This window comes from Emys orbicularis, chromosome 1, assembly GCF_028017835.1.
Source record: "Emys orbicularis isolate rEmyOrb1 chromosome 1, rEmyOrb1.hap1, whole genome shotgun sequence".
Lineage (NCBI taxonomy): Eukaryota > Metazoa > Chordata > Testudines > Emydidae > Emys > Emys orbicularis.
In genome coordinates, this window is record NC_088683.1 from 180,129,067 (window position 1) to 180,154,058 (window position 24,992).

Here is a 24,992-nt window from a genome sequence, read left to right on the forward strand (position 1 = left end):
CCCCAATGTGAATTGTTTTAGTTATAAGATTTAGCAAGGCTTGATTTACAATGTATTCTGCTGAATATACAATACTGCTGTCTGTATACCTTTGACAGTTTCTGTAAGAGATTGTTTGTGTGAATGAGGAATGCATGTATCAGGAAAAGATAAGGTGGGAAAGCCATCACAAATGTCCAGATGGTTAAGAGGAAGTGAGAGACTTGGAAAGACCAGGAGATAATCAGAAAACATCCATTGTATCCGATGTTAAACATGTTAGCAGCATTGACGACCTCAGAGGTGAGGCAGGCACCCCCAAAGGCGAGACAACAAATAAGAGATCCGACAATAACCATCAAATGATAACACCACTTAAGGAATGACATTGCAAAATGCATGGACTCAAATGGAAATTTACAACTATAAAGCTGGGGTGTTTTGCCATGGAACTCTGGGTTCAGTCCTGCAAAGCCTCGGAGCATCGGATCGCGACCGACAGAACCCAGCTCCACACTCGTGCTCAATTTAACTGGCCATTAGATTGACTTGAGCTACAACAGACTGGTAACTATGAACATCACTGGCAGGACTGTGTGTGTGTGTGTGTGTGTGTGTGTGTGTGTGTGTGTGTGTGTGTGTGTGTGTGTGTCTAAAAAGCATATGCTAACGATGGTATTCTCAATAAACGCTGTGTGTATTTACCTTCCTCTATAAAGATCCCATGTGCTTTGTATGAGCATAACACCTCCACCCCAAATCCCACTTTGCCTCCAGCATTTATAATGGTGTTAAATAAAAATTAAGTGTTTTTAATGTATAAGTGGGGGGTTGCACTCCAAGGCTTGCTGTGTGACGGGGTCACCAGGACAAATATTTGAGAACCAGTGCTATAGAGAGTCAACAACAGAGCTGGGAATGAAACACAAGAGTCCTGAATCTCCCAAAACATTAAGCACTCTCAGGGCTTGAAACATTTACCAGCTGTATGTTAACCAGAGTGCCAACTACCAGCCAGAGACCCGTGCGCAGGATGGAGGTGTGGGGGGCGTAGGCAAGGGGCAGTGCCCTGGCAAGCAGCTGGGATTCCCATTAGTGTGCCTTCCCTGAGTACTCCTTAGGAGACCCACCACAGTGAGGTTTGACTAGTTTGACTTTTTAATCTGGGAAGTGTCTAATAAATTTGACACTTCCAGGCACCTCTGACTGCTGAAAAGAAGTTTCCTCTCTTCCATCGGAGAGCCTTCTGGCTTCTCTGACTTGAGGAGGGTGCACAAGTGTTTCCATTATGCTCAGCCTACCCCAGACTCCTGGCTGCCGCAGCGAAGGAGAGACTGCTACTGTGTGCGCGCACGCGCGCGCACACACACACAGCGCAGTCTGGTTGCTATCATCAGTTAAAATTCCAATCTTTTGATGCTGTTGCTGCTGTGAGTTTTCTCAAGTAGCAGTAATGGACTAAAATGTTTGATGCTTGTCAGTTTCACTGTTGACCCCAGGGTTCTGGATAGCATATCTGAAGCTGACAGAATTCTGGTCCTTTTGCGCTCTGATGCAACTTTGAAATGAGCAGCAGCAGAAGCAACTGGAATTGTCTGCAGACTCAGGAAGATGATATTGCATCAGTGACATACGGTTTGTATTCTGAAGGCTTTAAAAAAAAAAAAAAAAGCGTGGATTCTGCAGAAGCTGGTGGTGTTGTTAGAGCTACTCCACTCACCATATAAATCTTTCTATTTGCCTGTATGTGAGTGGCATCACTTTAATAACATTTTTACCAATAAATTAAATTAATAAGTACTCTCACCTGTGACTGATTTTAAGAGATTTTCTAATCTGGAATGTGTTTTTAGCACTTTTGAAATATATACGGCAGGTACTAGGAGGCACGCTCCAGAGGGTATCTATCCTGCATCCGAACAGGTCTGCATGCATCCTGGCTCTCCAGGTCCGTAGGAGACCTACCATTCTACAGCATTTTGCAAGTGACTGAAGCATTTGGCTTTTGCATCTAACTCAATAATATATAAAGCTTTAACTCTCATGCACATGAGCACCTCTCCTGCTGACCCTTTGGGATGGCCATCTTTGCAAAGGGCTTTGATCTTTCCACTGTGCTGCTGCCTTCATCAGGGCACTCATTTCCTTTGGTGAGCGGGAGACCAGGGAGGAAGGGACAAATGGATGGACGAGTGACAAATGCTAGAACAGCAGAGTCAATATTTTTCTAAAATTGATGCAGCACTTGAGTATAACAACATATTGTGGAAGAACTCGGTTGGGTTATCTCTGGATAAAGCAAGCATCAGTATGGGTTCACTTAAATTCAGTGAAGAGCTGGATGCTGGATAAGAATGAAGTGTGTTTCTTATGTTAAATATTTGTACTCTGTCCCCCTCCCCCAATAACAGCTGCCAGGCTACTCCAGCATCCCTGGGTCTGGTGAGGAAGACTTCACTATAGGCGTGTTCCACTGATTTGGCAAGAACTCGCTGAAGAGAGCATTTAAGAATTTTTTCTGGCTCCTAATAAAAAATAAATAAATCTTGAAACACATTAGTGGCTCCTGGCTAAGCTTTGAGCTTGCTGTTGAGGGGGCTGTCATCCAATATGACCTTCTCAAGAGTTACTTCTTTACAGGCAGTGACAAAACAGATTGTTTCACATGCCTGTCTCAGTCATTCCAAACCCCTGTGACTGAGATCCATCTATTTTCCCATCAGACAACCATCCCATTGTTTGCAATCTTTAACCAATTCATGAAGGGAGCAGCTTCTTTCCTTAGTCTTCTAAATTAAGAAATTAAATACCAGTATGCTTGTGAAACAGTTGACAAAACATCAGAATTGGTGCGGCTTAAACCTTGTGGGCTGTACCCTTTGCAAAGAAAACAAGGTGATGGTGGAAGCCTATTCCTTGGGATTATATCCAATTAGCTCAGGAAAGGTCGGAATGAAAGTCACACCTCAGAGAGAGACAGGTGTATTCTTTGGAACAGCCAGGGTACTATACATGAAGGCTGCTCAGTATGCTTTCAACAACCTATCCATTAAAAAATCAACCAGCTGTGAACTGCAAAGACTGTCAGAATGCAGCAAGATTACGGTTTTCAAGTACTAAGCATTTTGTATGTCGGAAAACGAGTGTGGAGAACTTCACCAAGAGTATGGCTGTTATCGGTTGGTCAGGGAAGGTGAAATCCTGGAAGAACAACAGAAAGAAGCTCATGAAAATATATTTGTCCAGATGGACATCATCTGGTTACATCTGCTGACACTAGTTTGGTCTGGGGCAGTTATTTGAGAATCTGTGTCAGATTGCTGTATTTATCCTAATTCTTTAATGCAGTAGTGCAGCATGTGTTTGTTATGATTGAGAAAGCCAAAACTCCATTCTGAGAAAGCCACGGAGTCATCTATGACTTCCTTTGATCATTGCAGTGAAGTTTGCTCAAAGCAACAATTTTGAGCTGCCAAAATCGGCACCGAAGGAATACAAAAAAAGAAAACCCTCCAACAAGCACTGATCTTGCCATTCAGAAAATGGTATGTTGCACTGTGAAGACAAATGTTCATGGAATCCTACGTTACAAACCATTTTTAAGGTTTAAACAAAACTATTAGTGGAAGTAAAATATTTTCTAAACGCCTAGTACATGTGTGTGTTTCAGTTTTAAAGATTTTCGCCATCACCTTCACCTGACCCACCCTTAGCTGCCATTTGAAAGACAAGCAGGTTCAGGTTCAGCTCTCTTCTTCTCTTCCCCTCCCCTGGCCTGGCAGAACTCCAGCATGTTAACTCTGCCTCCCTAGGAAGCTTAAGACTTCTGCATGCCTACTGACTGCCTGGGTCCAGGGGAAGTTGGTGTCCAGCTGCTTTGCTTGAGCTCCGTTGATGCTGGTTGTTCCTCACTCCCCAGTCTTTGCCAAAGACGTAGCAGCGCATAGTAAATTCCAAAGGACTCTAGTTTTGTGTGAACAATAGGAAAGTAGTTTTGTGATGCTGCTTGTGGAGGCAGTATGGGTCAGTGGATAGGACCTTGAATTTTGACACTGGAGATGTGGGTTCACTTCCCAGCTCTGCCACTGACCTTTGTAGTGACATGTGGCAAGCGCCTTCCCCTTTTTTTGTGTCTGTTTCCCTCTCATCTTTTTTGTCTCTTGTCAAATTACAACGAAACACTTAGGTGCAGCCTCTATATCTGTTCAGCACCTAGCATGATTGGTCTCTGATCTCAGTTGGAGTCTAGGGTGCTGCTGTAATACAAATCATCAGTAATAATAATGCTCACAAAAGTCGTATCCTAAGCTTGGCTCTCCCTTAAGTTGTTGAGGCCAAATTGCTGCTGGCCACATAGATTCATAGGTTGTTAAGGCCAAAAGGAACCATTAGATCATCTTGTCCAGTGTTTCTCAAATGGTGGTTATGACCCCCAAGGGCTCACGTAAGGCAATAAGGGGTGGCAGGTTGTGAAACGTTGACAATTTTATTATTGAATATAACAGAAGAATCTCGCTCCCCTACTCCCTGCATACCCTTCTCCTTCAAGGTCAAGCATTCTCGCAACCCCTTGAAATGCGCACACAAATTATATAGGCTTAGCATTGTTATTCCTGGGACAGTTTTTACTTTTGCTTTCATAGCAAATGTAAGGGGGTTGCAAAAAATGTTTGCTGCAAATAAGGGGTTGTCAGCCTGAAAAGCTCAAGAAGCCCTGATCTAGTCTGACCTCCTGTATAACATGAGACCTAGAATCTCATCTAGTTATTCCTTTATTGAAGCCATGCCTGTCTAAGAGCTGTATATTAATAATTATTCCTACAGAGCACAAATGCAAAATGTGAAGCACAAAGGACTCTTTTTAAGGAGTTTTGGAAAGAGGGCTTACATGAAAAGCAGGTCTCTTCCTTTATTCTGGAGAAGAAACCATCTTTCCATAATGCAGTCAGCATGAGAGATCATTATAACTCTGCTGGTAGCAAACCCTTCCCTTGACATTCAGCCTACTGTTTTGCTTGGCTAATGTAATCCTATCATACCTCGTCTAGGATTTGTTCTTGATGCTCTGTATGCCATTGTCATGCACCTTTCCCTTCTAAAAGACGGGTGCATGCATCCTGGCTGTAGGTTGGCTTCCATGATGTCCCTGCTGCAGAGGGTCTAGTTCACAGTTCAGTGCAGCTCAGAGGGGTTAAGTCAGTGGTTCTCAAACTTTTGTACTGGTGACCCCTTTCACACAGCAAGCCTCTGAGTGCGACCCCCCCTTATAAATTAAAAACACCTTTTTATATGTTTAACACCATTATAAATGCTGGAGGCAAAGCAGGGTTTGGGAGTGGAGGCTGACAGCTCACGACCCCCCAGGTAATATCCTTACGACCCCCTGAGGGGTCCCAACCCCCAGTTTGAGAACCCCGGGGTTACGTGAATTTTACTTACACGCCCCTACCTCTGCCATTGCCCCTTCCGTAGGATTGTGTCCCCAGGGATGGGTACATACCCTCCCTTTGACAATCTCTCCTTGCCAGGCATCTCTTATCATTTGGATGCTTCTGCCTCAGGGTTAATTCCTCAAATGTTTGTTTATTTTTGCTTGGCCAGCAAGAGATGATTCAGAGATTCCTCTGCCAATCCACATTCTCCCTTCGCCATGGCCCCTTCCCCAGATTTCTTTCCTGGGTCACTTGAACTGCTGTGCCCAACTTAGCAGCCTTAATAACCAGACACGCTCTTTTTGTGCCCTTGGCATGGGCACAGAAGGAAGGAAGAGTGTTTTGTTTTGTCCTTTCCCCCTTTAGGAGACTCCTTGTGGAATAATAGCTTCCTAAACTGTGAAGAGGGGAGTGAGATGCTGCTGTGTTAAGTGAACTGGAAAAGCTCTGGCTGCTGTCGAGCATAAACGTTGCTTTTGACCCCATGCCTCCCAGCACCTGCTGCACTACATGTCGGAGGCAGTCAAGGGAAGTAGGGCAAAGCTTTGAATGCAGCCATCGCTCATCAGTGGGAGAAACCTCCCAGGAGCGCGTGCATGGCTCTGTGTTGTCAGGGCATTAGGGCGCTGTGTGGTCACACTAATAGAGGAGAAGCCAGAGTATGAGCCAAATGCAGCTCATGGGGCACCCAGTGTGGCTTGTCACGTGATGGTAGTGTGGAAGTAGAGGTGTGCAGATGCAGCTGATCAATTGCAAGTTTATATCTGGTGGAAACTTAAACAAGTAGCTCCTGCCAGTCTGTCAAGGAAGATGTTAGAGCTTTGTGGGTTTATTTCCATATTAAAAACGCTTACACACAGCCCTTGGGCTTTGCATAAATTGCCTATATGGTCCCTGAGTATCTCTGCTGTATAGCAATGGGCGTTCTGCTGGGATTACTAACCCTGCTCCAGAAGGGGGCACTGACTTTATCTAAACTTCTCTGGGAAGGTGGGCCTGCCATTCATGGATGTGGGGGAGAGAAGTGCCAACTATAAACTCTTCTTCCTTTTGTTTGTGTGGTCTGTTTAGATTTGAAAGCTCTTTAAGGTAGGAACTGCTCCTTACTGTGTGTGCCTGGCACGGACCCAATAGGACTCTGGTTTTAGTTGGGGCCCCTAGGTGCCAGTGAGAATTTTGTTGGTTGCTTATTATTTCTCCACTGTCCTTGCTGCAAGCTCTCCTAGTCTAATATGTCAATAGATTGTAAAAAGGTGTATCCACATTCCATCCACCCAAATGTTGGCAGGAATAGCAACGTGTTCTGACCTGCTGGTGGCAGGTGAGCATCTGCTGTGTCACAGCATTGCACCGTTAACAGGTGAGTGCACAGCTCATGTTGGGCCTGTCTTCAGCAAAGAACCTTCTGATTTCTTGAGCTGGATCAGACTGTTCAGTGCAGTCTCCTGTTGAATCCCCTGAGTGTAAGAAACAGTCTCTGACAAGCATGTGGATCAGGTAGAGTGCGTGACTAAGGGATTGTGCATCATGTGAGGAGGAGTGCAGGCCTTGAGTCAAAGGCTGACCTAATTTTCCGTTTAAAAAAATGTCACTGACATATCCTTTCCTCCCCTCTTTTTTCCTGTTTCCCTCCCTGCTGGCTATATGAACTCATGCAATTGCTTTGATGCATTTCTATTGAGGTAAACATTCCAAACAGTCATTAATGCACAAACAAGGATGCTATAGTAATCTGAGGATTTAGCACTACTGCTGTGAAACAACTGTCATGCTGTCTCACTTAACTCTTCAATCCCCATTGCCCCTTGCCAGAAATTGAATAGGTAATGCCCTACCCTTTAAATAAAAACAGACAAACTGCAGCATTATTTTACTATTGCCATGGAATGCTGCAGTAACATTATTGTAAGTGGTTCCCCAATAGTGGAGTCCTTTTTTGCCATAATGAAGGAGTTGGTAATGACTCCATAATTCAGCTGTTTCAGTTAGAGCCAAGGTTTAAACCTTCCTTGCTAGGAATGAAAACAACGTTTTTGTCCATCACCAAAATTACACCACTTGCACTTAGAATACAAGTTGAACTTTTTGTGAGAGTTTGAAGTGAATCTATTGAATATTTGTGAGGGTGGGGTGTTCTTTTGTTTGGTTGGTTTGTTTTAAAAGCAGCATCTTTTTCCATTCAGACTTCTAAGAACTGTTTTCTAACACTCTTCTGGCTCTATGCAAAATCTCATGCATAAGGTTGGGCTGTCTTAGCACCCCTGCGCAATGGGGCTGGCAATCTCACAGGCTGGATCGAGAGCCCTGATGGGCTGGATCCGGCCCACGGGCCGTAGTTTGCCCTCCCCTGGATTATGGGGTTCTGAAGTGTAAGCGAAGTTGGGACCTCATGTTGCATGTGAAGACAATTTTACTTTAGTTCATGAGAACTAGGAACAACGCTTTCTTTTCCTGTTCCATCTTTTTTAGTTGGGCAGTACTTTTAAAAACAAAACAAAAAAATCAGTCCAGGTGCATGTCCCTGTAGAATGTTCTGCTCAATCTTGTCCACTCTCAGTGGTGACCTCTAGGGAGTTTATCACATTCTCCATGTAAGCAGCTGTGTTTTCCCCATTGCTGTAGGCAGTGTGTATGTCTTTTGATTGATTAGGGAGGGGGGGCAGTAGTTTTGTCTGCTGTGCTGTAGCTGGTATAGATTGACGCAAACAACTAATTACCAGAAACAAGGGCTGAGAGGATTACAATGCTAATCTCAGTATCTCTCTTTCCTCACCGTCCCTCCTACATGTATGCAAGTCTTTGGATACTGTGTAGAATGGAAATCAATACCATGGATGTATGGATTGTGTCTGAGAAAGGCAGGAGCAGGCAGCTCCTTTTACTATCGCTGTGTCTGATGCCTGCTGCTTACTTTGAGGTACTTCAAATGCCAGAGCCCTGTCTCCTCTGAACCTCTCTGCCATTATAAGGCAGCTGCACCATCCCTCATGGCTCTCATTTTAGAGTGGCGAGGGCTGATGAAGTCCATTAAGGCAAACTGTAAAGCTAGCTTCAGAGCAGAGGTAGGCACGGATTTCTGCACAGAATGACCCGAGGAATAGTGTCCTTCCAATTATTCTCATACTACTGCAAACTCTTCTGGTATCAGTGACGTCACAGAGTGTTGCATTGTGGGACATCTCTGGTGGTCACAGAAGGGTGAGCAGTTTTCAGGGGCTAAGAGCTAAATGTTAAATCTTTGTGCCAGTTGTATTATGCTGTGGTTAAGAAGGTGACTCAGCCTATGTCTGTGCCCTCTAAATTGGTGTTCGGATTACAGCTCATCTTGAACAGCTTGGTTGTGTCTTGCTAGCACAGCCTGAGAGATCAGGGAGGAGGTTAGTAAATCTGAGATGGGATTGCTGTGGGACAGCAGGATGTAATGGGCCAGATGGGAACTGAACTCACGTTAATTCCCCAATATTCCTCAGGAAGAGAGTGGTTTCCAAGGAGTAGGGAAGAAGGGTTATGTTTTGGCTAAATAGTCCTTGCTTAGCACTTGGCAAACTCAGACCCATTCATGCTATACAGAATATGCAGCCATGGACCTGGGATACTGTCCTAGAGTGCATACCACTTTTACACTGTGTTTGTCAAAGGTCTTGAAGATTAGTAAAAACGTTAAGTAATTATGTTGCAGAAGACAGGAGGTGATGGTGGTTGTCAGTTTATTTGTATTACAATAGAGGGTCCTCTGGCACCTTTAAGACTAACAGAAGTATTGGGAGCATAAGCTTTCGTGGGTAAGAACCTCACTTCTTCAGATGTGATTGATTAGGGATGTGATTGATTGGCATCTGAAGAAGTGAGGTTCTTACCCACGAAAGCTTATGCTCCCAATACTTCTGTTAGTCTTAAAGGTGCCACAGGACCCTCTGTTGCTTTTTACAGATTCAGACTAACACGGCTACCCCTCTGATACTTGTATTACAATAGCGCCCATAGACCCCCAATTGAGATCAGGCCCCGAATGTGCTAGGCACTGCATGCACACAGTAAGGAGAGGGTCCCTGCCCTGGACAGCAAAGTGTGGGAGGGAAAATGGCATCGCAGAGAGGTGAAGTGAGTTGCCTACAGTCACCCACAGGAAATATGGGTTCGATACCTGGTTCTGCCTCCGACCTGCCTCCAAGTCCAGTGTCTTGTCCACCAACCCACGCTGCTTCTAAAGTTGCATTATCCTCATTTTACAGAGGGGGAAGTTGAGGTTTATTGATTTGCCTAAATCCACAAAATGTTGGTGAATTCCCGGTTTCCCTCTGGTGTGCAAATCACATGGTCACACCTCCTTTTGTAGATGACTTATCTTTTGTGGAGTCCCGAGAGAAAATGTGGAAGAATGGCCATTCTGGTGGCCACAGCTCCATCAGTACTGAGCCAATGTCTCAGCATGGGACGAAGGGCGCTGCTGCAGATGGGGTTGGTAGCAAAATACATGATATTCTTCCCTTCTTGTGATTAAGCACAGGCAGGAGAGCCAGGAACTCGTATGTAATCCCAGTTCTGCCACTAACTTGTTGTGAGACCTTAAACTAGTCTCTTAACCTCTCCGTGGCTCAGTTTCCCAGCTGTGAAATAGGGTTAATGTTTTATCCCACACAGGGCTAATATTTACCCTTCTGTGGAGTGTTTAGACGCTTTTGTGAATGGAGTTTGTTTCCAGGATTTATTGGGAAGAGATGGATATTTGTATCCAAATGCAAGAGAAGCTAAAACATTTGTCTGGGCAGCACTCCTCATCTTCAAAGTAGGGCAGAGGGGCTTTACCAGAATCTCTTGCCTAGACACAATTCTTGCAGAAATCTTGACACCACCTAGTGGCAGATCCTATTATTACACTGGTTCTCAAACTTTTCCATAATATGGACCGTGTCTTTGAGAGTGCCTCAGGGACCATCTCCCTTCCTCTCCGTGATTTATATACCTCCTGATGTCAACTACCGGCATGGAAAATATTAGGGACCCCTGTATTTTTAGCTGTCTTGCTTTTTTTTCAATAAAAAAATTGACACTGTCTACTCTAGCAATTCCAAGCATCTTTTGGCTCCAGGGTGGCAGTAGGAGATCTCAATCAGTTTGATTAATCTCTCTGTCCATGCTCCTTTGTACGCACTTCTCTGCTGCCTAGCCCCTCTTTCCTCTCTCGCCTGGTCCTTGTCCTCCCCCCTGTGCACATGATTTTCTGCTGCCTTTCTCTCCTGGGCATGCTGCCCAGCCACCTGGTCTTGTATTCTCCCTGCTCCCCTTAATATGCTGCCCAGCTGCCTTGTCGCTGTGTCCTGACTTCATTCCCTCACCGCTGTTCCTCACTGCAGCATTCTTGTTGGAATCAGGTCCATTGCTGTTCTGACCCATTCCTGCTGGATTCAAATGGCCACTCTTTAGCAAACAGCTCTGTTGGCCAGATTTGTAAGGCATGTCTTTAATGCAAAGTTAACCCAGGCTTTTCCTCTGCTGTTGCCCCAGCTCTACCATCCTGTCCACACACACAAACTTCTGACCTGAACTGGTGGTGCTTTAAACCCAGATTAGCCGTCATGTTTGGGGTAGAGGCTAAAGTCCCAGTGAGGTTTTCACTTGGGCTAGTAACCTGCCCACTTGGCTGTGAAGACGCAGGCTAAAGCATATGAGTGCTGATAGTCCTCCACAAGTCCCTCCCACACCCCCCATGTGCCTAGAAGAACAGGCAGGTTCTCCCATAATTCACTGGGAAAGGATCATAGAGCAGTTCAGCTTAACTATAGCACAAAGAACCATGGAATGTGCCCCCAGAAGTCCTAGCAACACACACAGGTGAACACAGCACTAGTGAGGAAACAGTAACTCAGATCTGGCTTTATAGTGTGGCTGCTCACATCTAGGGTAGGCTAATCTGGGGGCTGATCACTAAAGCTAACTCTGCAGCAGCAACATGCCCTCGTCCATTCTGCTGGACAAGTAAAACTACCTCTGACTTCTTTGGACACCACCGAGCATGTTCTAACAAACCTGGGCACGGAAACTGGCTTAAAATAAGTTTCTTTTTGAAACGTGCCCCTCTGAGTGTGATGTCAGGCTCAAAGTGACTTTCAAAAGTCACATTGTAGAAGAGTTCCCTATTTATTATTCACTCTGTTGCTTGCAAGTCTATTTTGCTTTTTTAAAATTTGTTAAGTGATCACTTTTGCCGTGTACACTCTCATCGTTGATAAATATTCTGAACTTCAAAGCGATCTGGGGATCCAGACGATGTCTGAGGCAGAATAAACTCCAGCCCACTCTGTCAGGCTAACATATATTCAAGTGAATAATATCCATAATATGTCATTAGTGGCTCTCCGAGACTTGGCATAGAACTATTGAAAGGTGGGGCTGTAAGGGATCTCAAGAGGTCATCTAGTCCATTCCTCCATGCTGAGGCAGGACCCCCAAGTATACCTAGTCCATCCCTGATAGGTGTTTGTCTAACCATTTGCCATAAATGACCGAAACAAAATTAGATCACCCTAGGAACATCAAAAACCCCATTTCCCCGTGCATTTGACTTCTCTCGAAGGCCCACCTCTGCAGGAGCCTACATAAATTCTGTAAAGGATGGTGATGCTTACACTTAATTATATGACACTTAAGTGTGCAGTTGTGAGCATAAGTGGCACACTGTGTGTGCAAATCTGTAACTGCATGCAATAGTGGCTTAATAGACAAAGGACGCGCCTAGAAGTACCCTGTATTGTCCTTTCCCCACTGATGTTGAATGCAACAGTAGCTTCAAGTGTGGTTACTAATATAAAAGCTATAGTTTAGCATCCGTCTTTTTTACACACCACCTGTTTTTTTTCAGTGGGAGATCTGCTGTAGTATATGGGGAGAGCATGACCCAAACTTTATAGGCCCAGCCCATGCACCCTAACTGAGTGTAATCTGTCTCACTTCACGGAATGAGTGACTCCTTTATGTTAGGACTTGCAGTGGCTTTCACTAAGCCATGGTCCACACTACAAATATATGTCAGTATAAGTACGTCACTTAGGAATGTGGAAAATCCCCACCCCTGAGCAACACAGTTATACCGACCTAATCCCTCATGTAGACAGCGCTGTGTGAACGGGAGGGCTTCTTCCATCAACATAGCTACTGCTTCCCGGGGAGGTACGCTGATGGCATCTGCGTAGGTAGTGTCTTCTCTAAGCAGCTGCGTCATAAGTGTAGACAAGTCCTCATAGGCAGGGAGTGGAATAGCAGTGTATTTAGCTGGTCAGGATTGAGGTGCATTGGCAAAGCTGTGTGGGGACTCAAGAATGTTGTAATGGGGGGTATGCAGAGCCCTCGAAGCTCAGTGATGGATGTGTTATAAATATGGAGATACATAGATAAAGGAAGGCGATAACATGTGGTCACAGTTAGTGGAGAAGTGTCCTGTGCTTTTTTCTCCAAACCATTTCCACTCCTTGATCTGTATCCCATGGAGGCCAGTGTAGCAAAGCTATCCTCCTTTGAGGCAGCACAGCAGGAAGGAGACTTGAGCAAGATGCCAATCAGATTTAATTTATTTAATAATATAAAACAGTTACAAGAGAGCCCCAGGACTGCAGGGCGGAGACGAGGAACTGAGTTGCTCTGGAAATTTATTCAGATGGGTTTTAAATGAGAAATTTAAATCTCATCAGGAAAGAGTGGTGAATAAGTTAGTTGCTGCCTGTCATGGCCATTGCTGAGCCTAAAGGCAAAGGCAAGGGGAAACCGACTAGTTCACTCTCAGACACTTGGGTAGGACAGGACTTGAAAAATCTATCTGACACCTACTACCTAGTAGGTGTGAGAAAATAATGGGAGGGTGGGGGGAAGAGGGTCAGCATTGCTGCTGCTATCCAGGAGCAATGACCTGGTAAGAAAGGGATTTCTACCACGGTACCGTCCCTGCTTGTGGGGACTCTATTTTCATAAGTCTCTGGTCAGTAAATAGTTGATGACTGTGAAAGCACCTCCCCTCTCCCTGCTGGACGGGAGAAGTTCTCTATCCCTCACTTTCTCCACCTCCTTGCTAATCCCTCCCCTTTCTCATTATTTGAGTCCTCACCCATGAATAACTTCAGTGTCTGACTCATTGCAACTCACAGTATCGGCTGTGGAACTGGCCAGAGACATGTTAATTTCACTCTGCTGGTACTTATCAAAGCTATGAGCAGCAGCAGAGTCACCGGTGCTGCCAATCTGTAGGCCCCAGAAGATAACTCTGTTATCTACCTTTTGTTCATCTTTGGTACTTCGCTTTTGCAGACAGTCTAGAAACCTTTCCCTTTTTAAAACAGGATCGTATCAACTTGAAATAGTCTGTTTCTAAAAAATGAATTCAAAAGTAGATGTAAGTACTAATACAGTACCCCTGCGTTGCCCTACATGTTTTTGTGCTTTTCGGTCTGGCATTAGTGCCCCTTCAAATCCAGTGGTCTTCTCCCATCTCCCTCCCTAACCCATCCTTCAGCATAAAGAGAAGGGAGGGCCAGGGGAGGTGTGGGAGAAATTCTGTTGTTAAGTAGCCAGAAGATGTGGATTCTGTGCAAACAGATTTTTCTCTTTCAAGTGTTGGACTCTTTGCCTGTTTCGTTAATTATCTTTCCCTCTCCCTGGTTCTCCCTGTGTTTCCCTTTCATGGCTAATCTTTGTTGTAGAAATAGACAGTGGGGAAATGACTCCTATTTCTTAATGGGATACATGGCATTTATTTCCTGTCCATTTGCTAAATCAACTTGACATGTGTCTAATTGCCTTATTGCCAATTCCCTGATGTCTGTCTGTCCGAGGAGGACACAGGCAATTGACTATTGTGTGGTTGCACTGCTGCCCTCAGAGGAGCCAGCTTCCTCTAAATGCAGTTACGCCATTTTGCTGAGGGAGTTAAAATGTGGACAGACACAAACAAGGGAGAGAAGAATTGTCTCCTGACCTTTTTTAAGAGGGAAAATTGAAAGAACTTAAATATGTCTACTTGGCCAAACAATGACTTACAGGAGGCAAAGGCCCTAGCAATGACGTCTAAGTATTTTGAAGGATGGGAATGCCAAGGAGAGGGGGGAGTGATTATTAAGGGTGGTCCAGAGGTATATGACAAGGAGTGAAGGCATGGAATTAAGAGGACAACGTAGGCTGCATCTGATAAGTGCCCTTGACAGTAAGTAGGATCTATTAAGCTACGCAACAGTAACCCAGGGGAAGTGATAGAAGGCCCTGTATGGTAGCTTGGGGGCATTTCGCAGTAGACTAAATGAAGCACCAGAAAATATGCTGTCGGTAACAATCTGCCTGGGCTGAGGGCTTTGGGGAGGACTAGATGTGGCCTAATAGGGCTTTCCATCTCTAATGTCTATGAGTCACTGGAACTGTAAATAGAAACCTTCTTCCCAGTGCTCCTTTAAAGAATCCAGCCTTTAGTAGCTCCTTTGGCTCAGAGGTTTCTTAATGCCGCTACCGCTAAAAAGTTGTTTTTTCTCATCTCCCTGTCTTCATTCTCTTTATTGCAGTTATTCCAGACTCCTTGCGGGTGATCTCAGTTCCACAGACACTAAACAAAGTGGAGCGCGACTCTCTGGAGCTGAAATGTGAGGTGTCTAAGAGTACAGCCCAACACAGTCACCTCTCCATCTCCTGGTACCGCCAGAAAGTGGGTGAGCCTCCAGTGGAGGTGATCTCCCTGAGCCGCGACTTCGTCCTGCGGGCGGGCAGCACCTACGCGCAGAGGCAGGCCACCGGCGATGTCCGCCTAGACAAGGTGGGAGAGACCACCTCCAAGCTCACCGTCTACAACCTCCAGCCATCGGACAAGGGCGAGTTCTACTGCGAGGCAGCTGAGTGGATACAGGACCCTGACAAGTCCTGGTACGCCATGACCCGCAAGCGCTCCGAGGGCACCACCGTCAACATCCAAGCCACTGGTCGGTATCTGCAGGGTTTTCTTTCTCTTGGACAGGTATCAAGAGGAGCAGTGGGTGCTGCAATAAGGGAGAGAGCGGGGAATGTGTGAGAGCTCCACTTACAAGAGACTTCCCAGGTATTGAGCAGGCCAATAGGTGACTAGCTCTGCCTGCCTTGCCTCGCTGCCTGTGTGTGCTGCTATCAGGCAAGTTTGGTTTGGCTACAGAAGAATCTCCTTAGGAAAGTCATGAAAGCCCTCTTGACTTGGCTAGAGTCATTCTTAACACTAGACAGGTGAAAGCAATGAATGTTGTGGGCCTTGGCTACCTCAAAATCCAGCTCTCTCCCTGTGCTTTGTCGCAGTGTTTATAATCATCTGAGGTGATCTCGTGAACAGTTTCCTGGGTGGAACCTCAGGTGACCAGTGGCAGGACATTCTCAAGAGGGTCACCAGAACAGCTTTATTGCTGGTAGGAGGGACAGATGTCACTAGATGTGCTGTAATAGTGATCCATTCCCTGTCACCCATTCCCAGCTTCTGGCAAACAGAGGCCTCCAAAAACATGCCTCCTATCACGCTACATATCCTACTGCAAGTGGCTAATCTCTTTGGCCTGTGTCCTTGGAGTGTCCAGAGACCTCCCCCCTCCCCAGGAGTGCACTCCTCTCACTAGTGAGGCTTGGGCTCTGCACCAGTGTTCCCTTCTGCAGGATTTCTCAATTATAGAACATCCTAGGGTTGCCAGGTGTTCGGTTTTCAACTGGAACGTCTGGTCGAAAAGGGACCCTGGTGGCTCCGGTCAGCACTGCTGACCGGGCCGTTAAAAGTCTGGTCGGTGGCACGGCGGAGCTAAGACAGACTCCCTCCCTGCCCTGGTCCTGTGCAGCTCCCGGAAGCAGCAGCATGTCCCCCCTCTGGCTCCTAGGCGTAGGGGCAGCCAGGGGGCTATGCGTGCTGGACTCACCCCAAGCACCAGTTCTGCACCTCCCATTGGCTGGGAACCTCAGCCAATGGGAGCTGTGGGGACAGCGCCTGCGGATGGGGTAGTGTGCAGAGCCGCCTGGCCACACCTCTGCGTAGGAGCCAGAGGGGGGACATGCTGCTGCTTCCGGGAGCTGCCTGAGGTAAGCATCACCCAGAGCCTGCACCCCCTCCTGTGCCCCAATCCCCTCCCCCCTGCCCTGATCCCAGTTTCTGAAAAACAGAACTAGTACTCACTTCAAAGGGGTGTCTGTACAGTTTTATATAAGGGATCAGGGTTATTGAGAGAGTATGTTTTGGAGTCATTCTTCTGACCATAACAGCACTTCTAATATAAAAACGCTGAGAAGAAATGAGCTATTCCTCCTCTCCCCTCTCCTGGTTTGACTGTGATTGCAGCTTTTGCACACCACCAGCTGGCTGCTTCTCCTCCTGAGAGTGAGATGAACTGTGTTCTCCCAGGCAGCAATTGCATGCACTGTACACTCTGCTTAAGTACTGTGTTGACTGTATGTTAATGGCAGAGGTAACAGGGAGGGATGCAGGGGCATGAAAGCAGGGGGTCATGTGGGATGGGGGTGGCTGAGAAGTGGGTTAAAATGAAGCATGGAAGTGTCCTGCCACCCAGTCTGGCTCTTGGGTGAGGGTCCCCTCCACAGGTGCAGTGCTGCTGTGACGCTGCTGCGCATTGGTCTGTCTCTCTCCAGATAAGGAGTTCAGTGTCCGATTGGAGACAGAGAAGCGGACGTACACAGTGGGTGAGCCTGTGGAGTTCCGGTGTATCTTGGAGGCACAGAACATCCCAGAACGCTACTTCTCCATCTCGTGGGCCTTCAACAGCTCCCTGATTGCCAGCCTGGGGCCCAACGCTGTGCCCGTCCTCAATAGTGACTTTGCCCAGCGCGAGGCGCTGGGGCAGCTCAAGGTAGCCAAGGAGAGCGACAATGTCTTTGTTCTAAAGATCTACCGCCTCCGCCTGGAGGACAGCGGCAAATACAACTGCCGGGTGACGGAGCGGGAGAAGACGGTGACGGGGGACTTCATTGACAAGGAGAGCAAGCGGCCAAAGAACACGCCCATCACGGTCTTGCCCCTCAGTAAGTAGAGATTGGCATGCTCCTGCGTGGTGCTGTGTCTGTGTGTGCCCTCCCATGCAAAGCAGACTGCCTGAGAAACTTAGCTGTGGTCACCTGGGGTGGGACCTCAACCGGAGAAGTTCATGCACAGTGAAGGCTTGTTTGATGTGGCTTAGAAACCCCGCTAGAAAGATCTTTAAAGGCCGGGGAGGGAGGTATCCACTACTCAGATTCTTAGGCTGGAAAAATTGGCCCTTGCCTTGGTGTTTGCCCCAGGTTGTAGTTCTTACTTTGATAGCAGAAAAGGGAGTTATTTATTCTCCCACTCTTCCCACCTCCCAGCAGGAATATGGGAACTTTAAGGTGTTACCCCATCTTAAAAGGCTGAATTGGGAGTGCTGCTGGTCCTAAACCAGCTCCCAGTTCATCCGGGAAGCAGCCCAGCCACTGGAAATATGTTCGTGCCTGCTGCTCAGATGTCCCTGCTTTGGTGCTCTTGCAGGAGATCCCATCAGCTCCTCAGATCGGAGGGGATGTGCCCTGGGCCAAGAAGCAGAAACAACTGCATCCTTCCCAAGCCACCATTCACTCTTTAGCACAAAGATCCAACTCTGTCACTGGATGCCTCACTCAGCCAGCCTAGTGAAAACATTCTTGTCTGACCCTGTTTGAATGCCTTGTGTGTGTCGGGGGGGGGGGTGATAAATACAGAAAAGACAGGGCAAGAAGAGCTAGCCCTCTGATTCATTCATTTCCTTTGTCTTGCTCTTTCTCTCCAACTCAAATAACTTTGATGTGACAAGCCACGCAAGTATCATCAAAGTTAACCCAACAATATATAATGAGCAAACAAAGGAGCAGCTGAAAAAGGCTTTTGTGTAGTTTTTACCTCCCATTTATTAACCTTGTAGTGAGATGCAGCTTGTTCTGAAGCCATTTGTCCTGAAGTAAGGGTCAATTGTAGACTCTCATTCATTTGGGATTAAAAATTACACTAGCCAGAAGTCCTGGATTGGACTGATGCCTAAAAAGTAGCACTTCTAGACTAGAACTGTAACAGATTTCATGTGTGAGATTTCATAACCACCAGTGCTAGAAACAAACTAACAGGACTTAATGTTTTTTTCAAAGGTGCTAAGCATCTGCAACTCCCACAAAAAGCAGTGGGAGTTACTAGCACTCGGCACCTGTGAAAATCAAGCCATAAGTCTTTATATCTCTTGAAACTTCAGGATCCCACTTTTCTGATGGCATAAAACATTGATAGTGAGCTCTAGTAGTTTGTGAGAGAACGGCTGCGAAAACTGGGTAGGAATTGGAAATGGCAAGATGATCATCAGAACTCTGTGATTGTTGTAAATCAAATGGATTGGAAGCCTTTTGGCAGAACAGGAGTTACAGTACCAGTAGTAACACCCGTGCTTTCAGCACATTCCTCTTGTACGGGCTTGTCCTGGACCTGTGATCAGAAGACATTGTGACTCCTCACAGGCAGTAATGGGACAGATTTTCAAAGTTTGGCCCTCCCCTAGCTTAGGCACACAAGTCCCCCAATAGCAAGTCACAGGCCATGTGCATGCTTTGGATATTTGCACACACAAGTTAGCCACACGCAGATCGAATGTGTGTGTGGTTTCATGCACCTAAGTTTGGAAGAACTCCTTCCCAAGTCTCTACCTTTCTTGCATACTGGCAAATGGATGAGTATAATCATCTCCTCCATGTGCACGTGTTTCTTTTCTGTCTCTTTAGAGACCAGCATCTCCGTGGAGATGACCAACAATGCCACCAATGTCCTAGAGGGGGAGAGCCTGCGCTTTGGCTGCAGTGTGCGCTCGGGATTTGGGCCCCAAAGCCATCTCTCCGTCACCTGGCAACTTGTGGACAAGCAGAACAGGCGCAGTGACGTTGTGCGGCTGGATCGGGATGGCACGCTGCAGCCGGGTCCCTCTTACTCAGAACGTAGCAGCTATGGGGGCATCCAGATGGAGCAGGTGCGGCCTGGCTCCTTCACCCTGGAGATCTTCAACAGTGTCAAGGCAGATGAGGGCCACTATGAGTGCCGTGTGACTGAGTGGACACGGACGCAAGATGGGGAGTGGCAGATGGTTGGGGAGCGGCACGCTAGCATGCCCGTATCCATCACTGCTCTGGGTGAGTACCAGTGGCACTTTGGTGTCTGTGCAATGCTTTCCAGCACCTCGCCCTCATGGGGTTTTGATTACAGCGAGTCAGGAGGTGATCGCAGGCATTGCTGGCTTGTGCTGTGTGGCTACAGAGCTAAGTGTTAGAGGGAGGGGCATGCTTCTGGTGGGGGAAACTTGTTTCTGAGTGGGAGTCAGTGTGCCTGTAGACAGCTTCGCTGGAGGAGTGCAGCACGTCACATTACCCAGGAACTCCAGCGTGTGGCATTAGAGACACAGAGTGGGAAATAGGCTGGTTAATGGCACTTGGCACTTCTGTAACACCTTGTGAACATTAAGCCTCCCGACTTCTTTGTGGACGAGGTAAATATTATCTCCACTCTCCAGATGAGGAAGGTGAAGTGCAGGGAGGCTGTGAGCCTGACTCTCCGAAATTCTGAGCACCTACAACTCCATCAGATGTTGGCAGGAGCTGCCCTTTGCACATCTGAAAATCAGGCCCTTAGCGACTGGCTCAAGGCCACACAGTTGAGTCTATTAGCCAAGTGGGAATAGAACCCAGGAGTCCTGATTGCTGGTGCCCTGTTCTCACAACTAATCCCTCTGAGGGTACGTCTACACTACCCGCCGGATCGGCGGGTAGTGATCGATCTATCGGGGATCGATTTATCGCATCTAGTGTAGACGCGATAAATCGATCCCCGATCGCTTTGCCGTGGACTCCGGAACTCCACCACGGCGAGAGGCAGAAGCGGAGTCGACGGGGGCCTCGCGGCCATCGATCCCGCGCCGCGAGGACGCAAAGTAAGTGATTCTAAGTCGATCTAAGATACATTGACTTCAGCTACGCTATTCTCGTAGCTAAAGTTGCGTATCTTAGATCGACACACACACACACCCCTAGTGTAGACCGGGCCTGAGTGTTGAATACAGTAAAAACCACACGGAGGGCATTTTGGGAACTTCATGGATTTAGACTCTCACTGGTATTGTCTAGATCTTGCTATATTAAGTGCCGGACCAGTGCCAAAAATGCCCTGCAGGTCTGAAGAACTAGTGACTGTTCTTGAAAGCCTGATAACCTGAAAAATGCCAGGGCTATAAACAATTGCTGTATGTTGTGATTGGAAGGTTGGGATGGATTCGTAGCTTTCCAGTGCAATACAGTATTAATGAAGACCTTTAAAATCGTATCACGTTCTGATTAGCATCTTGCTTTTCCCTCCTCTCCTTCAGTTCTGACCTGTTCTTAAGAGTTATTCTGTCTAGAGCTAGACATCATTGCTTTCGATCTTATACAAGCTGGCAAGAATCCTGGGTTATAACGAATTAAGGCCAGTTTCTCAGCTGGTGTAAATCAGCATAGCTGAGAATCAGCTGAAGATCTTAATTTGTACTTTGTATAGTCTGGTGAAGCTTGCAGCTAATTTCATGCCAGAATTGAAGAGTAGGGGGAGGGAGTGGGGTGTGCAGGGGGAAGTTAGCAAGATGGTAATTGGAGTGACCTGCTTCTAAAATGTGAGTGTCACGTTCATTAATTCATTCTACTTGTTGAAAATTAGCTGTGTAAAACTTCCCAGTAGTTCCAGAAAATGCAATTAAAAGTTAATAAATTGACCTTCCACTGCAGTTCCCTCTTCCAGAGAAATCTCAGATTGACAGGTCATAAGTAGTTCCTGTTTATATAACCAAGAGGTGCTACTACAGCCCAATGAAATTTGAAGGAGAAAATGTCCAACATCCTTTTGCTAAGTCTGATTCCCCCCCCCCCCCTTAATATTTGTAAAGTGCTTTGTGATACTCGAATGGCACGTGCTAAAGAGGGTAGTGTTTTTTATTACTACAGCCAGAGGAGACCAAAAGCCTCTGAACACGTGAGGGTCCTGCCACTTTGCAGAGTGCTAGGGATCTTGGCCCCTGCAAGCCGTTGGGGAATAGCTGTCCTCTGATGATGTGTACACAGGCAAAGTTGTGTTAAGGGTGCTCCTAGAGCTGGAATAGTAAGGAATGCTGCATATCGGAGCTAAGGGGGCACAGGGAAAGCTGTGAGGAGTCCCAGAGCTTGAACTAGCATGTGTGCTGCAGGCCAGAATTGAGGTGTTCTTGGTAGATCAATGTGGGGGAGAGGAGGAAAGATTTCACAGAATCTGCTGAGAGAGAGAGACTGTGGCAGGGGGGCAGTCGTCCCCCAGTTACTAAAAAACTTCTCCTCTCTGCTTAGCAAGGATCATAGTCCTTTGATCCTAAATCAGTGAACAAGTCAAGTGTACTGCTTTCTACAGAGCCCTGGGCTCATTCATTGGATCAGGACCTGATGAGGGGAGAAAACATGGCATTGAAGGAAGCCCCACTTCCCCTCCCTCTTTTGTATTTAGTCAGGGCAATTGGTCGCTGTAAAAGAAAGCTGTTCGCTTGTTAACCTGGATGTAATGCGCACATGAGAGTTGAGAGCCTGAGAATGCAGATCTGGTTCCTGCATGGCAGTTGAGAAGTCCTTTCGTAATACCCTTTGTCTGGGCAAAGGAGCATGTCTGCACTACAGCTGCTACAGCAGCCACTACAGCGGTGCAGCTGTGCTGCTGTAGTGTAGACACTTCCTACATCAACGGAAGGGGTCTTCTGCCACCTCTCCGAAACGTGATAGCTGAGCCAATGGCAGAATTCTTCTGTCAATGTAGCTGCATCTATTCTCGGGGCTAGGCCAATTTAACTATGGCTCACAACATTTTTCATAGCCCTAAGTGACCAAGCTTGGTCCGTTTAATTTTTAAGTATAAACCAGGCCTAATTTTACAAGACCAGATGACCTTGTAAAAATTAAACCAGCTTTCTACACCTTCATTCTCCGGCACTCTTGGCTATGCTCTGGACTGGGCCTGATATGTACTTCCCTGGGTAGGGTGGCTGCCAGCGGCGGCTCTATGTATTTTGCCGCCCCAAGCACGGCAGTCAGGCGGCTTTCGGCGGCGCGCCTGCGAGAGGTCCGCTGGTCACGTGGATTCTGTGTACCCGCTGCCGAATTGCCGCCGAAACCGCGGGACCGGCGGACCTCCCGCAGGCATGCCGCCAAAGACTCCCTGACTGCCGCCCCCACAGTGACCGGCAGGCCGCCCCCCGCAGCTTGCCGCCCCAGGCACGCACTTAGTGCACTGGTGCCTGGAGCAGCCGCTGGTGGCTGCCACGTTTCATGTGGTGATGAGATGTAGAGATCTTGCAATGCGGGCAGCTTACTGGGCCTCTTCCTCTTCTCCTGGATAATCGTTAAACACATTTCTAAAAGCTTTAATCCCAAAGACTGACCTGTTTTTGCAGTAATTACATGGCCCGGAACCCTGCCATGGTGACGTCTTTTGATTATTAGGATTCCTGAGCCCACTTGCTATAAGTGTGCAGAGATCTCAGTGGCTGCTCTGTGGCAAGGCTGGCACGTGCAATTTAATCTGCTCACTGCAATTAATGTCCCATCTGCCTACTATTGTTAATTAATGTCTATTTAACCCTAAGGTCAGAAGGTACCATCTCCTGAGTAGTCTGAGTGCAAGGACTATTCCCTCCTTTTGCTGCCTGGTCAGTTTTCCATGGGTTTATAATCTGTCTTGATATTGCATTCAAGGCAATGAAGAATTCTCTTTGGCAGTAATTTACAGCACTTAGTAGGCTGATAATCTATTCTCACGTATCAAATATTTCTGCTTCTGTTGGATCCATGCATGGGACTGCATCCTCAGAGCTACATTGAGGGCTTCGTAAAATTTCTAAATTCTGAATTTACAATAGTTAATTAAGAATATATTGTCCTCACACCTTAATGTTGTGTTAGTTTTAAAACACCCTGAAGCAAAAAAAAACCTCTATAAAATGTAATCCAGAAAATATGTATTATATAGTGTGTGGATGGGTATATTAAATTATATATTTTGTACAAATATAGCTATAATTGAGAGACAATGAAAGTCACTGCCTAGGTGACTGAGTCACATAAAGACTAAAACCAGAGAGTCCTCACTCTAACTCAGGGGTTCTCTATCCAGGGTTTTTATATTGGTGCTCAAATACTAGAGCGATGGGCACCTCTCAAGAGTATAAATGCCAACAAACTGTCCCCTCTTTCTCCTCCTGTCACCCCTTCAGTGCCACCAGGAGGTAGGCTTGGATTTGGGGGCAGGGAGAAAATTATGAATACAAAAGAATGATGTTACTATTGCAGGAAAGCCTGGGCCAAGAGGTGGGTATTGAATCAAGCTCTGAATGCTGTGAGATTAGTGGTCAAACTTCCATCCAGTTTCTACAGTTTAGGTCTGGCTGTTGTGAAGGTTCTCTGTGATTACCAGCTTCCTCCCTATTCGCTCAGTGTTCCAGTTCTTCTTCAGTACTTCCAGAGTGTGGACCAGTGGTTCTCAACCTATTTACCATTGTGGGCCGCATATGCAGCTTCTCTGTGTGTTATGTGGGCCACAGCTACACAATATATTTACTACCTGTATGGCCATGAGGATGTCACATGGGCCACAGCGGTGTGCTGCTTGGGCTGCAAGTGGCCCATGGGTTGAGACCCACTGGTGTGGACCATGTGTTAGAAGAGAGGTTCTCATAGACACCTCCCCTCCCATTCAGGGCTGCAGGAACCACCTCCCCTCCTGTTGGAAATGAAATACCATCCCTGTCGCACTGCAGCAGTGGCTTACATGGAAAGTTCCTGTGGAGCAAGTACTGTATTTTGAAGTGTTTTAGGTGCTTTTAAGGTAACTTAGTAATGGCAAATGAGAAGCACCAGTAGCTTTCCAGGGAGTGTAATTGGAGAGCCACTGCTGTAGCCATTTCTCATTCACGGCATTGTGGCAAGCCTCCTTTGACAGAGTTCTCCAAACTCTCTTCAGTCTCACTCATTTCTCTCTCTCTCTCTTTCTGCAGAGGCTGGTTTTGCTGTCACAGCCATATCCCGAACCCCAGGAGTGACCTACAATGAATCATTTGACCTCCAGTGTATCATCAAGCCGCACTATCCGTCCTGGGTCCCAGTGTCTGTGACATGGCGCTTCCAGCCAGCGGGCAGCACAGAATTCCATGACCTGGTCACCTTCACTCGGGATGGTGGGGTCCAGTGGGGAGACAGGTATACGGGCTTCCGGACCCGCACTGCCATTGAAAAAGCAGAGTCCAGCAACAACGTGCGCCTCAGCATCAGCCGGGCCAGTGACACTGAGGCCGGCAAGTACCAGTGTGTGGCCGAGTTGTGGCGGAAGAACTACAACAGCAGTTGGACACGACTGGCAGACAGAACCTCCAACCTACTAGAGATCCGGGTCCTGCGGCCAGGTAAGAGCCCTGATGGTCAGTGTCCTGGAGGATGAGAACTCATGAAAGTGACAGGATCTAAACTCACTTTCATGACTCAAATTCTGCCCTCTTTCCTTCCCCAAAGGGCAGAGACAAAAACCTCCTAGCTCTAAAC

The 24,992-nt window shown here is 46.9% G+C and overlaps 1 protein-coding gene across 1 annotated transcript in view; it reads left to right on the plus strand.

Moving 5' to 3' along the window:
• The window catches only part of IGSF3 (immunoglobulin superfamily member 3), a 112,905-nt gene that overhangs the window by 46,207 nt on the left and 41,706 nt on the right, over window positions 1-24,992 (plus strand). The window contains exons 2-5 of the mRNA XM_065419441.1: window positions 14,948-15,358; window positions 17,028-17,417; window positions 19,149-19,550; window positions 24,452-24,856. Coding sequence (XP_065275513.1) covers window positions 14,948-15,358; window positions 17,028-17,417; window positions 19,149-19,550; window positions 24,452-24,856 — 1,608 coding nt within the window. The remainder of the gene's footprint in view (window positions 1-14,947; window positions 15,359-17,027; window positions 17,418-19,148; window positions 19,551-24,451; window positions 24,857-24,992) is intronic.